Here is a 21,941-nt window from a genome sequence, read left to right as displayed (position 1 = left end):
TCCGGGTTGACTTTTGTGTCGCATTCGACAAATATCATTTCAATTTTAGAATTTTTCTCTTCTGGTAAAAAATTGCATGGTTTAAAATAATTTATAATTACAAAAATATCAAAAACTAGAATAATTCTCATAATTTGGCTATTCCAGAATAAAAACTATTCAAGTGGGTTGGAAGAAATTTTCAAATTTCAATCCTACATGATAGGGATTTTGTTCTGGTAGAGCCTATTTCGACAAAAAAAAAATCATAAACTTTCAGCATTTCAGTTCAATCAGGTGTTACAAAAATTCACGTGTTCTTAATTGGTTCATTCCCTGAATCAACTACTCCGATAGTTGAATGTCCAAACAAAAAAACAAACTCAACTCTTTGGATTGCCCTATAGATGTGAAAAATCCATTAATGAAAATATTTGTTAGGTTTTCAAATGGAGGTTTAAAATGTTTAAAATTCAACAAACCAAATCCTTACGAAAATCTTTCAATTGAAAGAAAATCCTTCGCGAATAAAAATTAAAAAATAGCTAAAAGGAATCACACTGCAGGTCTTTCGAAGGCCTTTTTGAACGTACATCCATCATGAATTTTTTCAATTTTGGTGGGAACTGATTTTGGCAAATGACAGCCTAAGTCTGTTCTATTTTGCCTTTTGGGCTTTTCCAGAAAACATTTGAATATGGGGGGTGGAGGATATAACAATTATCAGTGATTCACCCTCCGGACAAAGTGACTTTGCCCCCCCCCCGGACAAGCATCAGTTGACCCCCGGACAGAGCAAATTTACACCTCGGACAAGGCAAATTTTGATGATTTTTCGCTACCCACCGGACAATATATCCTCCACCCCCATGTTCGGACATTTTCTGGAAGAGCCCATTTGAAGCTTTTTTGTGATCTCAAGGAGTTATTCAGGCAAAATACCAAAAGATTTGATTTTGGCGGTCAAAATTCGCCAAATTCACCAACATTAGTTCCAACCGAAATAAGTTCTCTTAAGGCACTCTAGATCTGTCGTGGGGATCAAAAGAACATGATGAAACACATCTTGGGCATCTGACATACGTAAAAAATTTTAATAGAATCCCAATGGTACATACTTTTTATCTCCACTAACTTTGACTTCTTGACTTTTCACCGATAGCAATTTCTCATGTCGAGACATGCGCATCATTACGGCCAGAAGCAAAACGAAAACAACCAAAAACAAACCCAACAGTAAAGCGTGCGAAACGTGAACGCGCGTAAAGAAATTACCGTCTCCACGCACGCGAATCACGTAAAAGAAATCCGTGACCGAATGATGAATGCTTTTATATTGGTCGTTCATAATAGTACGGATTATGGTACTGTAATGCTGTCCACTGATGACGTTGTTCATATCGAAGCTCGCATCCCATAACATAAATCCACCAAGGCTCTCGTTTGTTTTTACAGTCTAAGAAAAAATAGGAGAAAACCAATTAAAGTAATGTATGATTATTTTTCAAAGTAAACATGCAGTGTCGAGGGAAATTTTTCTGTTGAACTTTTAGTTAATACAATGCATATTTTTCTTTAAAAAATGACACATACGTTGGTTCAAAGCTGGGTTTGAGACAATTGCTCAATTGTAAACAAGAGAATCTCGAGGTATTATTTTGAGTATTGAACGAGATTTATTAGTCTGAAACTTTTTATGATACATCCCAGTATCACTGACCCGGTGGTACTAATTAACCTCTAGAAATTTGGCTAAAATAGTCGTCTCTAGTGTGAAAGAACATTTACGAATCAAGATTGTATTACTAGCCTTGAAATATCTAGTTTTCAAAATATGTAGATTCTTTCTCACTGTTGGATGAATAATATGACTGATGTTTCCAGTAAGGGGAAACACCAGCTCTGTAATTTTGGGGAGTTAGCAATAATCTTACCTGCCAAGCCTTTCTGACGACATCAGGTGATTGATAACCATTAACGCGAGGAGAAGCCGGCAAACCAATGAAAATAAGAGGTCCTTTGCCATACTTTTGTTTGGTGGTCATTGCAAAATTAAACCAACTTGCAATGCTTTGATTAAAGAATTTCGTCTTATCGATTGAACAATAGTTATTATAAAACTGCACAAAAAGGTAATCAAATTCTTGAGGTACTGTCGTTAGGACCATGTTGGTGCCACCTGGGCCCATAATGGCGTCAGGATAAGGGCATTGAGGTGCACCGGTAATAAAGTATTTACGGTTTTTGTCAGTGTTCATAAGTTGTCGGATAGCTTTAACGAAATCTGCATAATACGTTGTAGTACCACCTTCAATATCAAGATCTACACCGTCTAATACTGCATTGTGGAAGGGTCTGATCTTGGAGGTACCATCGAGGAACAGTTTCCATACAGTACTGGCAAATTGAGTAGCTTGTGATGAACTACTGAAGTAATATAATCCAGCAGCTCCACCCAAAGACAGTAGAATCTTTTTGCCAGACTTTTGACATGTTTGAATCTGTTGACCAATGTCTGTGCAGTTCAATAGTGTTGGATATCCTTTGAATGTTGTATTGCAATGGTTCGCCAAATTGATACCAGGAAATTTATCTGTAAAAGACAATAACAAAAGATGCTTATGATAAGTTTAAAGGAAAACAAAAAGCTTAGCAGTACTAGTTTGAAGCCGTTCATGATGTAAGAAGTTTCAGAGTTGGAATAGGAAAAAAAAGCAGAAGTAACCCTGATGAACTTTTTAAAACGTATATTTTGTTAAAATTCACGGAATTACGGATACAATTACTCTTTACGTTTTTGTGGGTCAACCGGTAAAAGTTGAAGATTTTTTTGATATAATATTTTTTCTTCTGTTACAAACTAAAACAATAATGACTGGTTAGATCTTAATTACATAAAATAGAGTTTATTCTTTGTGAAAGCATCTTGTTGAAGAAAGGACTGATGTAGTCTGTATCCCAGATCTTAATAAGTCCATCTTCATAAAGCATCGGTGATTCCTTAATGTTGTTATCGATCATGACTTTAATTGTATTATTGAATGAAAACGGTGGAGTGTTGAGATCTGGAGTAAATTTTTGTGGAAAAATGCAAATGTGTATCTGAATATCGCCTCCAATTCTGTTCACTCGGCGCGTTATTTCTTCTGAGTGTTCATCTATCTTTATTGAATTTTCGAACCAATCTTTCATTGACTTCATATAATAGAGGTTTTCATATTCAGCCATATTTTTGCGGCCATAGAAAACACCCGAATAAGCATCCAAACTACTATGTATGAATCGGGCAATAGAAAAATAACTTTGATCATTAACATCCTCGTATATTGTGTATATTGACCAAACGAAGATATTAGATGTCTTATTTAAAGGCTGGCATTGATTCAAGGAACTCAGATATCTGTTAAGCCAATTATATTGAGAGTTCAACACCACATCCAATAAATTTTGATGTAAATGAGGGTTAAAAGGGACAAAAGTATAGTCTGTGTGAATAATGTTATGTTTTGGTAACCATGTTTCACTTTGTTTACAAAGGTCTACAAGCTCTGTGCAAACCAATATGATATTGACTTTGGTTCTCATATCTTGCAATGTTTTTGAAATAATTGAAGAATTGCTTTTAAGATAAATTAAAGGTGCTTCGTACGTTGCAAAGAGTAGAGTTTGTTCATAATGGTCATTACTGTGAGGAATTTTAGCCAAGAGATTCAAAATGTCATTATCATCTGTCCATGTCATGGCCATCCAATCACTTTCAAAGAACTGCATATAATTTTCATTAGTCAAACGAATGCAAAGGTTTCGAATTGGCGAATAAACCCAAATTTGAGAACAAGATAATTTATGCAAAACTTTTACTAAGTAGCTCAGTTGCAATCCATACGTCATGTAATACTGACTGGGAAATTCTTGCTTATCCTCATTATAATCATTAAAAATAGAGTATGGGATGATGGTGATATTTCTTCTTTGTGGACAGATCATCGAAAAGGATTCTTCCGTGACCACAAATTTCCAATATCCAGCAAATGACATAAATAAACAAAGACTGTAAATGGTTGTGGCTCTCATATTGTCATTTTACAAATATAACTCTTTAAAATTACTGAAAAAGAAAGATAAGTAAACGCGATACAACAATCACAAAAAAAACTCAAAAAGCCTTTCCTAAATCTCAAATCAACCAAGGAGAAACCATGAATATATTTTCACGAAACGGATCTTTTTTGAAACTAAAACATGTAATGAGTAGAAAGTATTTTGATCTTACACATAATGATTGATAGATACAGACATTTTCGAAAAGATATATGATTAGCATAGCAAAATGAAATAAATACACTACCCCTTTATCATGTCAAAAATCTACCGCTTAATATAAGCATTTACACATCATCGGTCGCTAAGGCTGTAGTCCTCGAATCAATTAAACTCGTAAAGTAAAAGCTTTTTAGATAATTTAAGCATGGAAAACGATAGCCCTTGACCCAATACACGTTTTTTATAAGAACAAACTATATAAGAACATAAGGCTTCGATGGCCAAAATGCTAGAACAAGTTAAAAACATTTTAAGGCTTTGCGGACTCTAAAGCACCGATTTCAAAAGAAGATAGACAAAAATACTCAAAAATGACAAAAGTAAGAACATGTTAAGAACATTTTTAGGCTTAAAACTAAAAAATTCGATAAAAAAACGTGTAAGCATTAATATGGTAAAATATCAAGGGTGGTCAAAGCCAATTTTCCAGAAAATGAGCTAGAATGCTAAGCAACTTCAGTCCTGACCCGAAAATTGGAATCGCTCTAAAAATCTGTCTACCTCATCTATGCGAGACTCAAAAGCTTTTCTTTTTTTCTACTCTGCTGGTCTGCTGAACTAAAACATAGACATTTTGAGGTAATACGATAAGATAATTGATTTATAACGAGAACAAAACGGTTAATTAACACATTACATACTTTATAAGCATATTCAGGTCCGGAGTATATGTGGATCCTGAATGAGTTTTGTTGAGTTGAGTTAAAATATCAACCGTTTAAAATTCTTTTGAATTCGCGAAAGTTTCTTTTCGCAAAAGTTTCTTCCCTTAAAGTAAACTTTTGCTTCAATGATAATGCAAAAGCGGAAGAACATAAGCAGGTGGTTCTGTCACATGACCATCCTCTCTCTTGGCATCAGGTGTTCGTAAAGAACTATTATTCAATAGGTCCTAATCTTTTAAGTAAGTAGTAAGAAGTTTGCGACGCAGTCGGAGGCGACCCGAAGGCTCCTCTTCGATAGCTATCTACTCGAAGGTAGGGGAGGGCGCCAGACTTTCTCCCTGAGTAGCTCCACTTACCCTTGATCCTTCTCTTAATTGTTGAGCACCAAGCAGAGAAGCATCAAGTACCATTTTGTAAGAAGTTTTTGGTACGATCCGGCCAAGGATCAAATCCATAACCTTGCGCACTGGATACTCTACCTTCAAGATACGGCCTAATCTTTCCTTTACAGGCAAAAGCTGGTGAGATCATCCCTCCACAATTTCATGAATTTCATGGTTCACGCCACTCTAGAATCCGGGTTTTAAATTCGAACTTGATCGATATCACTTAAAACTTTCTTTAGCAATACAGTTGACTCACTCTCTTTTTCCATCTTCTTAAGATTAAGAGAAGGATAAAGGGTAAGTGGAGCAAATCAAGGAGAAAGTCTGGCGCCCTCCCCTACCTTCGGGTAGATAGCTATCGAAAGAAGAGCCTTCTTCTTCAAAGGATCAAGAATTTTCTTCAAGTTAGAGAGAGATTCCAATTTCAGAGAGTATTTCATATGACTTTCCAGCTGAGGGGTATTCGAATTAGAAAGAGATTTGACTTGAGCATTATGATTAGTTTCTCTGGTAGTTACACTAGTTACACTTCAATGCAAATTGAAGTTCTGGTTTTTTTTATCCGAAAAGACATGCTATAACAAGTTCTGACTATCACTTTCATAGCGTGTTAGACAAATCACACATACATTACGTTCACATCAAGTATTTATTTATCAACAACCACATCATAAGGTACAAACACAAACCAACGCATTTGTTTGTTTCGAAATATGTATGTATCAGATTTGTTCAACTGTGTAAAGGCATGTTATCGTCATATGCAATAATTTGCAAACACTTTTTGGCAAAATCGAACGTGCAACTCACATCAATAACATGTTTTTACATATTATTTGAACAAAACCTCCCGGGGGTAATAGGTTTGCGAGGTGACGCAGAGCCAAAAATAAAAAATCGACCCTTTGAAAGTTTAAAAGATTTTGACATTTTTGAGACTCTTTGAGAGATTTTTGTCAGAATTTTGGGCGGTTTTTTCCAAAACTTGGTCAAATTTTTCTCCCTTTGACAGGGAAATTTTCAATCTTAGTGATTTTGGGACCCTTTGAGAGACTAATCTATGAATTTGTACCCCTTTGAGGGACTTTTGCGGAATGAAAAAGGGTGCCCTTATGGCTCTCACGTATCTGTCACCTGTCTTGCCTAAATACCCCCTGAAGAAATTCTATTTTAATGAGAGACAAAAACAGGACATATACCTTTATTAGCAGTGTCGAAGAAGACGTTGAGGAAAGCTACTGGGATGATATCATAATCATAGTTCTTGCAATAATAATCTAATCCTTTCTCAAGAGTGAGTCGAAGTGAACCAGCTGAATCTTGTCCCCAGTACACAACTAGTTGTTTGTTGGTATTCGTGGCCGGTGATCCATTAGCTGAAAGAAGAAATACAGTAGACTTTAATAATACTTTATATGACATTTCTTCTTAAAACTTGAGAACTCAGAACATGCACTCGCTTGCTGAGAAACATATTAGTCCCCATTTTCAAAAATTAATTAGCACTTATTTAGGTCCTCAGGAGTAGACTCTAACCCGAGCCGAGCCTTTTTCAAACAGCTCAAACTTCAAGCAGCATTCAACTGTATTTTTATACACTAACCTTGATTCGCCAATGAGCAAAAAGCAACCAACAAAATGACAGACCTCAGTATCATTTTGAAATGTTTTTATTTTTTGTCTGCTAAAATGAAAAAAGGAGATGTAAGCTCAGATTTAAATTTTAGGAATAATCTTCTTTTATGCGTCGAAGGAATTCTTCCGTTTCTGATTAAGCCAATCATGTTCTAATTGAACAAACGAAGCACCACTAAACAATAATCCAGACATAAGTCCCATTAAGTAATATGGCAAAATTTCTATACACACATCTTATAACTTGTATAATGTTAACCTCGTACCACAACGAAATAAAATATTGTGACATGCAAGACATACATCAGAAATGATACTTAAAGATTTTGTTTGTTTGTTCTCACATTGTCAGATGAAAAAATTCAACCTTTGGTTAAAATAATGATGCAAGTATTTACTTCCGTTGTTACGGAGAAGTTAGATTTATTAAGCAGTGATTTTCATGTGACTCTATAAAGAGAGGCATGAAATTATGTAAGCATACCAACCCTGATCAATCAAGTAAATAAGTTCATAATGTCATTCACAGTCTGCAAAAAATATCACTTCATTTCATTTGGTTTTGACTTTTAAATAGAAGCTCATTTCCCTTGTTCTGACAAAACACAGGTTATGAGTAATTGGTGGGGGAAATTGAGCTCTTGCAGTGAACTAACAAAAACGAATCTTGAACGAGAAGCCACCTTAAGGAATTGAGACTCCCAAGTCACCTTCAAATTTTCAAAAATCATCTAAAGGCCCTGGACCCTAAGACTAGGGATCAAATAAGGAAGAAAGGGTAATGAAATGAGCATAGTTTCTTATCGCATAAGAGTTGTGTTTATGTAGCTAATCTAGGTAATATTCCTTGTTCCTCTCCCCAAAGTATATTTTTCTTTCGATTACAGCACCATGTTATGTCAAATCAAGTTTACGCAATGAAAGTAAATTGCTCGTCCTTAATCGATATTCCTTCCATGATCATCTTTCTAGTACACTTGTCAACCATGTCTCTGATAAAGGTAGCCCTATTTCATTCATATTATGCGCTACAGTGTCAGGTAAGTTCTGCTCCATCAAGGACCTTATCTCCAAGGACCGTTTCGTAAAATTATCAATTCACGTTCAAATGTTATGACTTCCCAAGACTTTCATGGCCCAGGACTAGAATTATAGTAGCTACACAAATCTCACCCTGTGTACTTAAGCCTGATAAAGACTATGTTGTAATCTCATTATCAGTATGTGTATTATGATAAGTTGAGGTTCGACTAACGATATCCAAGCCAACCAGTGATCTAAAACCAAGAATAGAAATAAAAACTAGGCATTCGCTTTGACTTATTACTGTCACTAAAAAGGAATCATCCTCCTTCAAATACGTTAAAAAAAATCCGACGGTCCTAAAAAATTTAAAAAAAAATCCTTTCCCAAAAAAGAAAATTTTATTTGGGAATAGCCCAAATGTTTTCAAGAAGGAAACATTCAACTACCTAACGCCTAACGCCCTTTACTAGTAAAATGTATGTATTCAGTGTGATATTAGGTGCAAATTTCAATAGACTACCCTAGAATGACCAAATATAATGATTTTGTCCGAAATTTGGATTTGAGAATACTTTTCACGCGTTTAGTGTTGAGATTTGATCAGCTCAAAGATCTTTCAGAAGAAAGCACTTCTGTTTGGTTGGAAAATAATTCCAAAAATTTATTGTTTGAAGTTTTTCTTATTTCTGAAAGAAAAATTTTGGTAAGTGTTTCTTGAAAAACTACAGGTCGCATCTTTTCCTGAATGGAACTATGAATATAAAGCCTTTATTAGACGTTCGTGCAGGAAAATATTGCAATGTCATCAATCAACAAACCATGCCAAGATCATTAAAGATAATCAATGTTGCTGACTCATTAAGAAAGTCCTCAGAACCCTCAGAAAACACTCCTTCATACGGGATTCAAAAATTCTGTTGATAAGCCAGTTTCCAAAGAAAAACAAAAAAAGAACAATAGGAATGCTTAATTCAATCGATAACTTATACATACAGTTGAGGCTCCATAACTCGAACACGCGCGGAGAACAAAAATTTGATCGATTTAAAGAAATTTCGTTATATAGTAACGTTTATAAGGCATTAACGAGTTTATGTATCGGAGGATATCGAGGGCAACGGTAAGTGAAATGATACAAAACAAAGTCGATAGTTGATGTACGGCTCTTTATCGCCTTTGCTCACCTAAACAGTCGACGGTATTTTGGTGTTTTTACCGTCGTCGAGCAAAGTAGAGGTGATTTCGGAGACATGTCAACTTTGCTTTATACCGTCCCCCTCGATTTATCTCAAATACATAAACTCGCTATTGTTAACTGAAGGGACGAGAAAACTTAATCGAGTAAAGGAGACATTCAAGTTATAGAGGTTCGAGTTAAAGAGACTCTTCTAGAGCATATGAAAAAAAGCCAATCATATCAAGTTTAGATAACGTTTTCAAGGTTTTGTTTTTAAAAAAGAGTGCTTTTTGACATTGAATTGACACGGATATTGCTCTTGATTGGTCAGAAATAGGAAAAGAAAAACACTTTTTTGCTCATATCAGCACAATAAAACAATAGGCAGACACTGTCCTGATATGAAATATGTGTCTGGTATGAAACGGGAACACTTATGAAAAAATAATCTTCAGGGTAAACGGGACAAAAAAGTCCCTTGTAAGTAAATTTTACACAGATAATCGAAACGAAAATTACACAACAAAAAACACAACGGTAGAGAGTTTTCCTCAATCAATCATTTATAACAAGTGAGCTGAGAGTAGGAGATAAGCGATGTTTTAAATTAAAAAAACGACCTGTTCAGATTACAAGCTATTAGCACTGAAAGAGGATTTGGAAGGTAAAGAGAAGTGAAGGAAAAAACTAGAGGAATAGTTTTTTACAAGGGGAGAGAGTAAACATGGCGAAAGATATACGCGTTCATATCGAATATTGGTAAGTTCTTACAGCACTTTCAAAAGTGGCAGCTTGCAGTGACAACTTCTCTAAGAAGGGCATAATACGTTTCATTCGTCTTTCAACGGCACCCAACTTCAGAATTTCTGCTTTCCCTTATTGCTGTGATTTTCCAAAAGATCCAAAAGCCAAGAAAAGTATAAGGGAATTAGTTTGCCTAGCCCTTACTCGGTAATATATGGTATGCTATAAGGACAAAATTTGGCTCTTAGAAAAAAGTTGATAATGAAAACATAAAAAAAACGTGCTTTTTATCCCTTTTCAGTGGCGGGTGAGGTTACGGTAGCCGATTTTACGAACTCTCCAATATGATTGGACGAGAAGGTATTCCATCGGAAAATATAACTGGAAGAACTGGTAGATCAAGTAAGTATAAACTAAAATTAAAATGGTAAGCTTGTCTGTAGAAAACCTATTCTGAATGTTAAAAATTATCGACGGTCAATAAACCCTCTCCCTGGTAAGATAGCACAACTTCGTTCTTTAAGTTAAAACTTCTTGAAAATACTTTACTCCGTACTTTTTTTGATAAAACTCGATATCATTTTTACAGTAGTTTTCCATCTACCTTGTCTAACTCGCAGGGGACTTAGGAGTAGAAAGAATTCTAGATAATGATAAAATAATTTAGCAACCAAAAATGGGACCAGGGCATTCAATCGTAAGCCTGCATGTGGAAGTATGTGGAGAAAATACAAAAAATGCAAAAGCTAATTAGCAGGTTAGGCTCATATTGAATTTCAATCAAACTTTGAAATCAACTCATTTTAAATCTTACTTTTTTATAGCTTCCTTCGAAGTGACAGTAAACGACAACCTCATTTATTCCAAACTGAAAACTGGAAGTTTTCCTGATATGGAAGCGGTAAGAAAAAGGCAGATGTTTTTTTAGAAAAACTATTTTTTGTTCTGTTTTTAAAAGTACAATATGAAACCTTGAATTGAGCCTTAACTGGTCAATTATCTATAACCCTTCTCCTCGGTGAAAAATATACTGAAATGATTCCGATATTCTTATTTTTCATCTTCTTCTTCAATGAGCACTGAATTTTCCTTTTCATTTTGAAAACTTTTTTTTCTGGAAACTTGTCTTTCTTTGGACAATTTTCCTAACCCACAGGAAGATCTGCTTTTGTTTTTCTAGACTGTAGAAGAAATTCGTTCTATTATGAATGGAAACAACCCTAAATCAGTGACAAAGAAAGAGCCTTGTTGTTGTATTCTATAAGCAGAATGCTGAAAATGTTGTTATGAAGTTCAAATCTGTGCTGAGAAATATTTATGATGGGTGGTCAGTAAAATACACATGATGGCCATCTTGATTTACTTCAAAGATTGTATTTTTTAGACAAATTTGTAGCTTTATACACTTTTCATCTTCTAATACTTTAAGATACCTTCAAGCATTGCATGGCGAAATATTATATTCTTGAGCCCAACTAAGCTAAATGAGGGATCTTTTTAATTTCAAGGGCTAAACACTTTTTTTAGTCAATTTCAAATATTCTAAGTGATTTACCAAAAAGTCTTGTTTAAAAATCTTCTTTAGACACATAGTATAACATTACGTCATGATAGAGAATTGTAAATATATGAATTTTTAATACTAACACACCAACATTCAATCAAAGAAAAAGCTGAATAAACCATATACATTATGCATTCGATGCTTGAATTTGATTCGTAGATTTTGATATGTTTTAATACTGAATAAAACATAAATTTATTCAAAACATAAATGTCTCACAAAAAAATATAGTACAAGCCAGGGGGGGTCTTGCAGTTACTCCTTGACACTATGTGGAGTAACTGCAATTTTGGACATTTTCTACAGACACCACCACCCTTGCAGTTATTCCATAGTGTACTAACTGATTTTACCCTCAAAATTGGTGTATACCACCCCCAAAAATGCCAAATTTGGCAATTTTTTTACTGAATTCCTCATTTTTGATACCATTTCACTGGGTACGTCTTATTAACGACCGTTCAAGAGTTAAATATCTCAATCATTTTCCAAATTTGTTAAAATATTTTTCATGCCTTGATTGAAGAAAAAAATTTGATTTTTTTTTGACTTTTGAAAAAAATGTTTTGAATTTTTTTGCTTCCGAAATTTTTTAAAAACCTAAAATTTTAAGTGAAAAATTGAAAAATGTGCTCACTTAGTACACCATATCCTACCAAAATCGACAATTTTGGGCTTAGGCACCACCCATGTTGCAGTTAGTCCACTGGTGGAGTAACTGTTTTCCCAAATTTTGGTTTTTGATACCACCACGGTAGTAATTGTCATAGTGTTTATATAATAACTGCATGACCCCCCCCCTGTACAAGCCAACGTATGGTTTAGTAAAAATTTATCCAATTTTCCAAAGGGAGTATTTTGAAGAAGTAGAAAAGCCACGTCGAAAAGAATGTCAAAAGATATACGTGTTGATATCGAATACTGGTAAGACAATCAATTCCTATGAATTTCGCCTAATCTTTTACATAACTCTTGGGCGGCGCACATCCCCAGAATCAATTTTGATATAGGGGATGATGCGCATCATGTATAAAATTCTTGTTCTAGAGTCACCTCAATTTTGAGGTAACCTGTTTCAATTTTCTTATAAAGCTACCGAAGTCCAATGGTTGTATTAACCTCTAGCCATTCAAATTTATAATCAAGATTTAATGAAATTTAAAGATCTCTCATATAAAACTTACTAATCAAGCTAATCAAGTTTCTAAAACTCAAAAACAGAAAGAAAGGAGGAACCCCCCCCCCCCCGTTGGGACGTACTGGAAAATTTGGCCAAACTTTCTTCCCCGGTGGAAAGAATACTTAACAATCTTAGTCCCACTTAGAAGATGGCCCTTTTTGAAATTCAATGTAAAAAATTTCACTCCAAAACCATCTCAACTGGATTTTTTGAAACGAGAACAATATTTCTAATTTCTAAAATTTAATAATGCTTCTTCCCCGCTGTGGGAAAAAGTTCTACCTGGGCACTCAGACAGCAGGGGTGTTTTTTGCGCTAACGTAGATATAGTACTTAAGGTATGTGTACACCTTTTTTCCGATTTTTTGTCAAAAAAATTTTTTTTAGTCAAAGTGAAAAGTTTTAGAAAAGTTACTGGATTTCATTTTGGTAAAATCGCGATTTTAAAATCTTTTTTGATCCAGAGTTATAACCATTTAAATTTAAAAACAAAGTTCGTCTTATGATGGATTATTTACTCAAATAATTGTCTCTTTCGGAAACAACAAAGAAAAAAGAGAGAATTCAGCTGATGTTTATTCTCACCTCTATTGAATAGTAATATTTTCGGTTAGTGTAAAACGCAGGTCACAGGTCACAGGTCGCAGGTCACAGGTCACAGGTCAACAAAGTACAGACCGGAAAAAAAAATAAGATCATAACATATACATAACATAACATGACATCAATACATAGCGCATTAAATTACAAAAAAGTAATACATGCTATTTAGATATTATAAAATGACAATTGAATAGAATAACAACCTATTTTGACATAGTGACACTTACTTACAAAAATAATGACAAAATCATAAAATATGATGCCTAACAAGACCCATACCTTCTAAAAGCAGAACACTTTATTCATGCTTCCAGCCCTACCTTCATCAAAATATTAACATCTATCATAAACAATATCTTCAAGAACGAAACTCCTCAAGCACTCAGTGTATCAGTAATGATCCCATTAGTCAAATCATATAACAAATCTTTAAAAGACCCTAACAATTACAGAGGGATTAGTCTTATTCCCATCCTCACGAAGATCATCGAAAACATTATCGTACTCAAATGCCCATCACTGAAATCGTCTTCACCATCACAATTTGGCTTCACCAACAAATCATCTACGACCCATGCTGAATTCTTGATCCAAGATACCATAAACTTTTACAATAAAAACCATTCACCAGTATACGTATGTAGTCTAGATGCTACCAAAGCCTTTGACAGCTGCAACTGGCTTAAACTTTTCGAAAAACTTGATGACAAAGGAGCAGTTCCAAAATCAGTTCTTAAGTTCTTAATAGACTCTTATCTTAAGAGCACTTCATCCGTCGTCTACGGTGACAACAAATCCAATCCATTCCACATGACCCAGGGGGTGAAACAAGGATCAATACTGTCACCCTACCTTTACAGTGTCTACACCAAAGACCTTATTGATGAACTTCTCGATCTTAACGTTGGATGTCGATTACCCGACGGAACTAATACATCAATTGTAGCATTTGCGGACGACTTAATTCTAATGAGTCCCACCCTAAGCGGTTTGCAACTTCTTCTCGATATTTGCGTGTCTTTCGGCCAGAAGCACAACCTAAAGTTTAACGAACTAAAGACTCAATTTCTTGTATCTGGAAAAGACACCCTTGAGTTCCCAATTCTGCAACTAGATGGTAACCTGGTTCTACCTCAAACAACGCTTAAACATCTTGGATTCTTATGGACAAAATCTCCACACAACGGTATTCTCAACTTACAGCAACATGACTACCGTCTTCGCGAGATGTGGGCTGTCACTTCATCACTAATCTCCGCTGGCGTCCGTAAACTCCACCCAAATCAAATCATTCACTATTTAAAAGTCTAGTAGTACCGAAGCTACTCTATGGTGTTGAACTCATACATCTTTCAGATTCCGCAAGGATCTTTCTGGACAGACAGGCCAGATGTGCATTGAAGTCAATGTTGGATGTATCGAAATTCTCCAAAAATCTTATTGATAAACTTTACAACATATCGCAAATTTCATCACTCCTTGACAGCAAAAGGCTCTCTTTACTAAATGAACTAGTAGTCAACGCTAATACTCGACAGTACGTGCTCCATGTCTTGACTCTCAACGAAAAAGACAGATCATTCTCCTTCATCACAGAAATAAATAAAACTTGCATTGACTACAACATTGACATACTTGATTGTACTCTTAATCGGAAATCGACTAAAATCAATAATCTAGATTTAACTGATGACGTACTCCAACTACGTGATTGCATTGATAACTGGCATATTTATGAATATAGAAATAGGTTCAGGGAGATCCTTGAGTCGTCAATCATTCGCTGATGTTCCCACCTTAACATCTCATGCCTTTTTTTTTCCACCCTGAGCATAGCAAATGATAACACTCAAAGTTCTCCATAACCTACCTGATAGTATATTAAAAAAATTATTGCAAAACACTATATCCTAGTGCATATAGAATACACTTTTTCTCACAACATGCCAGACAGACCAACCCATTTCTCGAATTCTTCATCTCCAATCTATCCTTGTTTTGTTTTGATTCGGCTAGGTCCTACTCCCTATTTTCTCAATCGTCCCTCGCGGTCTAGATTTACTCTCAAATTTTTTGTCTCTATTATCTTACGCCCTAGGGCGTCGAGAGTGAAGAGGGTTTAGTCGCTACGCCCTCTTAGTTTCCACCAAGATCACTTTTACTTCCAATCCTCTTAGTGCTGGGTACTGGCTGTCAGGCTGTTTATACATTTAGATATTATGGGGATATAGCTTATTTTTAACGTGTATATACGTGTTCAAAAAACGAAAACATTTTTTATTATATCTTTTTCTTTCCTAGGTACTATCATCGAGCTTTGATTTCTCTGTGTTTTTATTTTTTCTTAACTCAGGGAATCGCCATTTTCAAGTTCTCCAGATAGGTATTTTCACCACCGAGTTCATCCCCTCGAAGGCGATTCCATCTTTGCAGTCGCGGGTTATTGGGAGGAACGATCATTCCCTTGGTCAGACTACTTTTCCATACGGATAGGCCCCGTAGCGGAAACACAGTCTGCCCCGGGGAATTTCTCGTAACCCATTTGAGCAAGCCCTACGTAATTCTTCTCCGCTTACCTATTTTCCAGAGAAAACTAGTTTTTTTTTTTTTTTTATGTTCATTATAATATATTTCATCAAAACAAAAGTTGTAACGTATTTTTTTTAGATATACCGGTTTACTGGTGATTAAAGAGAAGGAAAAAAAAAAAAAAAACAAAAGCACGAAAAATATTTATAATACAGAATGTGATGTAGAAAGTGTGAATGGATATAAAACGGCACCAATCAGAAGCTTGTGAGGTCCCTAAGAGAGTGGTTTTAGAAGGATGAAACTAATTAATTATTCAATTGTTATTTTAATGACTTAATGACAATTTTTGACAAAAATATTGACAGAATTACAAAATATCATGTCTTACAAGAGAAAAGCACCAAAAATATTCAGCATGCCGAATGTGATGATAACAATATGGCTGGATATAAAATTACACCAATCAGAAGCTCGTGAGTTCTCTGAGAAGGTAGTTTTAGAGCGATTTGTTTTATTATATGTAACCATCATATAACATTACAAACATTACAATATGTAATATACCTGTTATACGTATAATATGGTTTCAAATATTTTCTGGTCTGCATTATACACGGCGCAAACTGCGAAAGATCGATAAAAGCACATGGTTAAATTTTGATGTTTGAAATGGTTTTATATGGATGAAATTGCTAGAGAATTATGTTTTGATAATTCTTTGTGTTTTCCAAACATTTTCCTCTGCAATGACATTGATTAGAGTTAACCTGTCATCACTGACCTGTGACCTGTGACCTGCGACCTGTGACCTGTGACCTGCGTTTTACACTAACCGTAATATTTTTGACACATTTCACTGATTACTCAAATAAACAGCAATCATCTCGTTAAAAATTTCAAATTGATGTAGAAAAAAACGAAATTTTACCACACCATACTACTTTTAACGAAGTTAAAGTCACCCATAGCATTTAGATATCGACTTCATTCTTTTTTTATGCGATTCCCAAAAGATCAAACTTAAAAAGTGTCTTAGGATTTTATTTCTAACCGAGTTGTTTTCCCCCAATTTACAGATAACTGAAAAAATCACATTTAAATTTACTTTTTTATCGATATTTTTACAGAATTTAGGATTTAAAGAGTTAAAGTCAATTCCAAAAAAAATCCCAAGACACTTTTTTAGTTCAATCTATTGGGAACATAGTATCGAAATTATTTTTTCAAAATTCAAAAGCTATGGGTGACTTTAACTTCTTTGTAGTAGGTAAGGTTAAAATTCTTAAGATTTTAATTATATCCTGCCCAGTTTTTTAAATTCAGCTGAAACTTTTACCATTAGAAAGAGAATTTTATTGGCTTTCAGAAAATATATACTTTTGATATACATATAAAGATTTGTTGTTCTAAAGATATGATCAATTAAAGAGAATGTGTCAAGAAAGGTGAACACATACCTTAATACCCAAACAACTCTCTCTAATTTTTCTAAAAGTTAAATAGACTTCAGACGCCAACAGACGTCCGAAAATTTTGACTGCTATTTTTGTCGTACTCATTGACTCAAAATTTCTTATTTTGCCTTTTGATCTTTGCCGTCTTCTACATCTCATCAGTCTTTCATATAGTACCTCTAATAATTGAAAGAACAAGGTCTTCTATGATATTTCCAAAATTTTAGCCGTGGATGAGGTTACGGTAGCCGATTTTACGAACTCTCCAAGATGATTGGACGAGAAGGTATTCCATCGGAAAATATTACTGGAAGAACTGGACGAACGAGTATGTATACAATCAAAAATTTTTACTGATCACTAAGTACTGAGGAAAGTGGGCGTGAAACAAGAAATTTAGCACTATTTAATCTTTTATTTTGAAATTATGTCATCAAGAAATCAGCCCAACTTGATCATTTGAAAACGAATTCAACCTGTTAGCCTTGTTCAAAAATATGATTACCGCATTGCTTAACCTATAGATAGAGATGTGGTAAATGAAATCAGTGATATGGACTTAACATTTTATTTTCTAATCTCTCCAGGTTCATTTGAAGTAAAAATCAACGATAAAGTCATTTTCTCAAAACTTGACACAGGAAGTTTCCCTGATATGCATGCTGTAAGTATTGTGAACAATTTTGAAATTTTTCATTTGTCATTACCTCGCACTCAATAAATTATCAAAAGTCTGATTTAATATCCGGCTCCTGATCATACTCAAACGAAAAGAAGCTTCTGAAAAGAAGTAAAGAGTTTGAGTGAAGTTTTAGGAAGATGGTGCTATGCAATGTGATTCATCCCATCAACCTCAAAAATTTGTGTCGCCATATATTATGCGGTAGCTTTTTACATCTTCGTATCCCGAAGCAGTCTAAATGGAGTTAAAAAAACAATGAAAAACACAAAGGACAACAAACATGAAAACACCTCCGCGTATCAAAATATAAAAACATGAATAGCGAGGTTAAGCACGGGTTTATTTTGACCGTAAAGTGCGATACCGTAGGCCTGTACATAAGATTTCACTTGCGTGGTTTGATTTGACAAGTTATTTACAGGCCTACGGTATCGCACTTTACGTTCAAAATAAAGCCGTGCTTAACCTCGCTAATATCTTATAACGGAATTTCCAAAACTTCATAATAAGTAAGGAGAACGAAGATCTCATTCATATTTATGTTCACTTTGCAGGTCATCAAAGAAATTCGTTCGGTGATGAATGGAAACGAGGCTCATCGCATCACGGAAGAAGAGGCGTCTTGCGTTCTATTATGAACGCTATATTAAAGTTCATTATTCTTGAAAACTCAAAATACGTATGAAGGACAAGTCAGCAAAATACACGATGCTGTCTGTTTGGATGCTATTTAAAACTAGCTGTATTTTATGAATTGAAGAAGTAGCATGTGTGTGTTGTGAATACAAAATAAAGTCTAAATTACAACAAAACTCATTTCATTTCATTTCAATCAATAACTCATGAAACAAGTTTATGCGATAAAGGTACGCAGTATCACAAAAAAAGTCTCAGAATTTAGCTCAGATGTTCGAGTTGTCGTTATCGACCGCCGGAGGCGTTTTCTTTCATAGTGGTACGCTAATCTCGTTTTGCCTTGGCTCGTTACTTTGTCTACCATTTACTTTCGGTTTTTTAAACTAGATTACCCAGGTGTTTCTCTTTTTTTCCCCTGAATGTCTTTTATTCGGAATTGAATGATCGAGACATGAAAAGTGGCTATATTGTAATCTATTTTCAATGAATAATCTAAAAAGTACTGAAAATGATATGTAGGCGTTGATAATGCAGGCGCGCTCTTTAGCGAGCGTGATGCGTGAAGGCGGTCGTTTCGGTGTGGTTTACATCCACACTGTGACCTAGTTTAATTCTATGTGTTAGCATCTTACATCAAAACCAGGAGCCCCCTCTGTACTGGTCAGCTACAATTTCTATACAACTAAGTTTGGTGTGGAGAACCTAGAGGATAAAGTCATACTTAGAGGTTTTGGTTTTAAATAAGAGTGATATCGATTGCTTACTCATAACTTTTAATTCACAAGCTTTTTCACATTGGATTGATACGGATGTGGAGCAAGATTGGTCAGAAAAAGAAAAACATTATAACAATAGACAGACGCTGTCCTGATATGAAATATATGTCTGATATGAAACGGGAGCACTTATGTAAAAATAAAACCTTTAACGTGTGTAGCCTAGTAATCTAACTGAACGGAACATTTGAAGGAGTGAGGATCCGAACCGGGAACCCCTGGTTTCAAATACTGACGCCTTGACGCCTTGACCATTCCTCCTTTTAAAATTTGATGATTGATATACCTCTAATGATCACAAACTCAAAGCACATCAATCTGTTTCAATCCATTGACAGCTTTCTGCAAACTTTCTTCTTGAGTGCCACCTGTATCGACTTCCACCCAGCCTCCTTCCAAATTGATTCTACGATATGCTTCCATTATCCTGTAAAGGTTGAAAATTGAACTCACTAGAATTTCATATTTCATGAAGGACTTATCATAAATTGCCAACACAGGAATAGCGCAAAGACATCAATTTATCATCATTTCTGGTATAACAAGCACAACTATTTTGCCAACTAGGCTTTCCATGCTGGAAACATAGATTTATAAAGCCCGAAGGGCTAGATGGCGTGCTTTAAGCTCTTTCAAGCAAAAAAAAAGTGAAAATCGGAAAAAATATTGCTCCTATGGTTTTCGAAAACCCGCGAAGCTTCTGATTGGTCAAGCGCTGAAATTCTATTGTAATGTCACGTGACTTAGGTAGGATTTCCTACCTAACCTCGGCACACTTTTCAAAAGCTTGATATCTAGTCCTTGAGGCTTTATAAATCCATGGCCGGAAAGTCATTCGTGAAGAAAGTAAGATTTTGGACTCGATCACTCTTGATTTTTCTCAACTTACAACTCAACTGTAACAATACTCCGTTGGGTTTAGCAAACATTTCATTTCAAACTAGCCCAAAAATGTCTTTCCTATTTGATGAAGAAGATCATTCACTCAAGATGATGATAAAAATGATTAATTTTTCATAATTATCACTAATAAATCACACAAATGGCTTAATCCTTGTAGAAAGATATCAACCCGTTTGACTAATTCAAGGGAGGAAATTTGGAAAATTGCACGGAAAGTATTTTCCAACCTGATAATCCATTGTTTTGTCACAAAAAGATTCATAAATACGTCGACTTTTATTTACGCAAGTAATCACTGACCTTTTACGAAACATTTGGCTGTCTCTCAACTCGTTCTCCTCCGCAGTGCGTTCGTCTCTTATATTCATCCGTTCATCACGCTCCTTCTCTTCTGTCGTAAGAAACACTACGGCGGAGGGTCGCAACAAATCATTAGGCCATGAATATAAAGGATCACCTTTAGACGGTAGGTGTTTCTCGATTCCGAATCCAGAGTCTTTAGCGATCGCGTAAGCAGTTGTACTGTGATAATACCTAAACAACAACATCATTAGAATAGTGTAAGGTCTGTATATATAATAACATTAAATGAAAAGAGACAAGACTGTACATTTGATAGAATTCGAATGAGAATGTGTTTTATTACTCGTTGAAAAAAAAATCAAATATTATAAAAAAAAAAATTGAAAAACGAATAATGACAATGAAAAATGAATAAAAAACTTTTTCAAATACTTTCGCTCAAAAATAAAAAAAAACTGACTAGGGTCAGGTTATAAAACTCATTTTTTAACCGTTGTAGGTGAAATCGGTCAAAAATATGGTTTTAAAAAAATTGGGCTCCACCACACTTGAGGGTTTACCGCTAAACATTCTTGTATATAAAATCAGAAAAAATTGAGTGAGCCAATAACGAAGAAAGTCTCTAAGCTAACATAAAATAAGACAGGTGGAATTCAAGTTGTTAACGGGCTGGCACCCAGACACAGAAATTTTCATCCGACACGCTAAAGCCCTGAAGGTCGGAAAAATTTTCAACATCTGGAATGTTAAGATTTTCATGTTCAATTTTCTATTTCATCTATCAATTCAACTTTTCAGTAGCCTTAAATTTTTTTTATATTGCTTGATTGTCAGAATGGGCTATTCCAGAAAATGCCCGTACATGGGGGGGGGTGGAGGATATATTGTCCGGGGGGTAAATTTGCTGTCCGGGGGTAATTTGGGTTGTCCGGGGATCAACTAATGCTTGTCCGGAAGGTAAAACACGTTGTCCGGGGTGCCAAAAGTCACTTGTCCGGGGGGCAAATCACTGAAAATTGTTATATCCTCCACCCCCCATATTCAAATTTTTTCTGGAAAAGCCCTTTTTAGTAATTTTTTGGGGTGGTAAACTCTTTTACTTTATAAGCATATGAGGCTCTTTATGCTTAGCAAAATTTAATTTTCATCCTCAAATTATGCTTGGTCATTTTATGCTGATGAAAGTGTTGTCAAAACATTGTCAATTTTGGCTGATATCTGATATTTTTATCTCATTGATCTCATTTTCAAAACAAAATTTGAATGGTATGCTTTTAGCACTATCAGTGGCGTTGTGGGAAAATTATTCTGGAGGGGCCAAAGTCAATCTTTTTTAAATGCCCCCCCTCCAATTTTCCACCATTTTCTAAACT

General features: G+C 35.0%; 2 protein-coding genes and 2 long non-coding RNA genes across 6 annotated transcripts in view; 2 read left to right on the top strand and 2 right to left on the bottom strand.

The window, feature by feature from the left end:
• Window positions 1–32: 32 nt before the first annotated feature.
• Window positions 33–7,043, bottom strand: LOC136822373 (uncharacterized). The gene is made up of 4 exons (XM_067078622.1): window positions 6,957–7,043; window positions 6,553–6,729; window positions 1,914–2,572; window positions 33–1,435 (listed from the first exon to the last, which is right to left on the bottom strand). The coding sequence occupies exons 1-4, from the start codon at window positions 7,009–7,011 to the stop codon at window positions 1,073–1,075; spliced, it is 1,254 nt and encodes a 417-aa protein (XP_066934723.1). The 5' UTR covers window positions 7,012–7,043; the 3' UTR covers window positions 33–1,072.
• A 115-nt stretch (window positions 7,044–7,158) lies between these two features.
• LOC136822393 (UMP-CMP kinase 2, mitochondrial-like) overlaps window positions 7,159–21,941 on the bottom strand; it is a 33,131-nt gene continuing 18,348 nt past the window's right edge. The window contains exons 4-6 of one of the 3 annotated variants that reach the window (XM_067078661.1): window positions 20,566–20,799; window positions 19,649–19,789; window positions 7,159–8,131 (exon numbers count right to left, since the gene is read on the bottom strand). In XM_067078661.1, coding sequence (XP_066934762.1) covers window positions 19,666–19,789; window positions 20,566–20,799 — 358 coding nt within the window. In that variant the 3' untranslated portion in view covers window positions 7,159–8,131; window positions 19,649–19,665. Of the gene's footprint in view, window positions 8,266–19,045; window positions 19,790–20,565; window positions 20,800–21,941 lie in introns of those variants that run through there. The other 2 variants (XM_067078646.1, XM_067078653.1) reach the window with 2 other exon arrangements.
• LOC136822458 (uncharacterized) lies at window positions 9,783–11,622 on the top strand. The gene is made up of 4 exons (XR_010848902.1): window positions 9,783–9,950; window positions 10,237–10,337; window positions 10,760–10,836; window positions 11,116–11,622. It is a non-coding gene; the product is annotated as an uncharacterized lncRNA (long non-coding RNA).
• LOC136822463 (uncharacterized) lies at window positions 12,307–18,762 on the top strand. Its single transcript, XR_010848903.1, has 4 exons — window positions 12,307–12,423; window positions 17,496–17,596; window positions 17,856–17,932; window positions 18,505–18,762. It is a non-coding gene; the product is annotated as an uncharacterized lncRNA (long non-coding RNA).

Source organism: Clytia hemisphaerica, unplaced genomic scaffold (genome assembly GCF_902728285.1).
Source record: "Clytia hemisphaerica strain Z4C2 unplaced genomic scaffold, Clytia hemisphaerica genome assembly, whole genome shotgun sequence".
In the NCBI taxonomy this organism is placed as follows: Eukaryota; Metazoa; Cnidaria; class Hydrozoa; order Leptothecata; family Clytiidae; genus Clytia; species Clytia hemisphaerica.
Note: the sequence above shows the minus strand (reverse complement) of the source record. Positions and strands in the feature narration are given on the sequence as shown.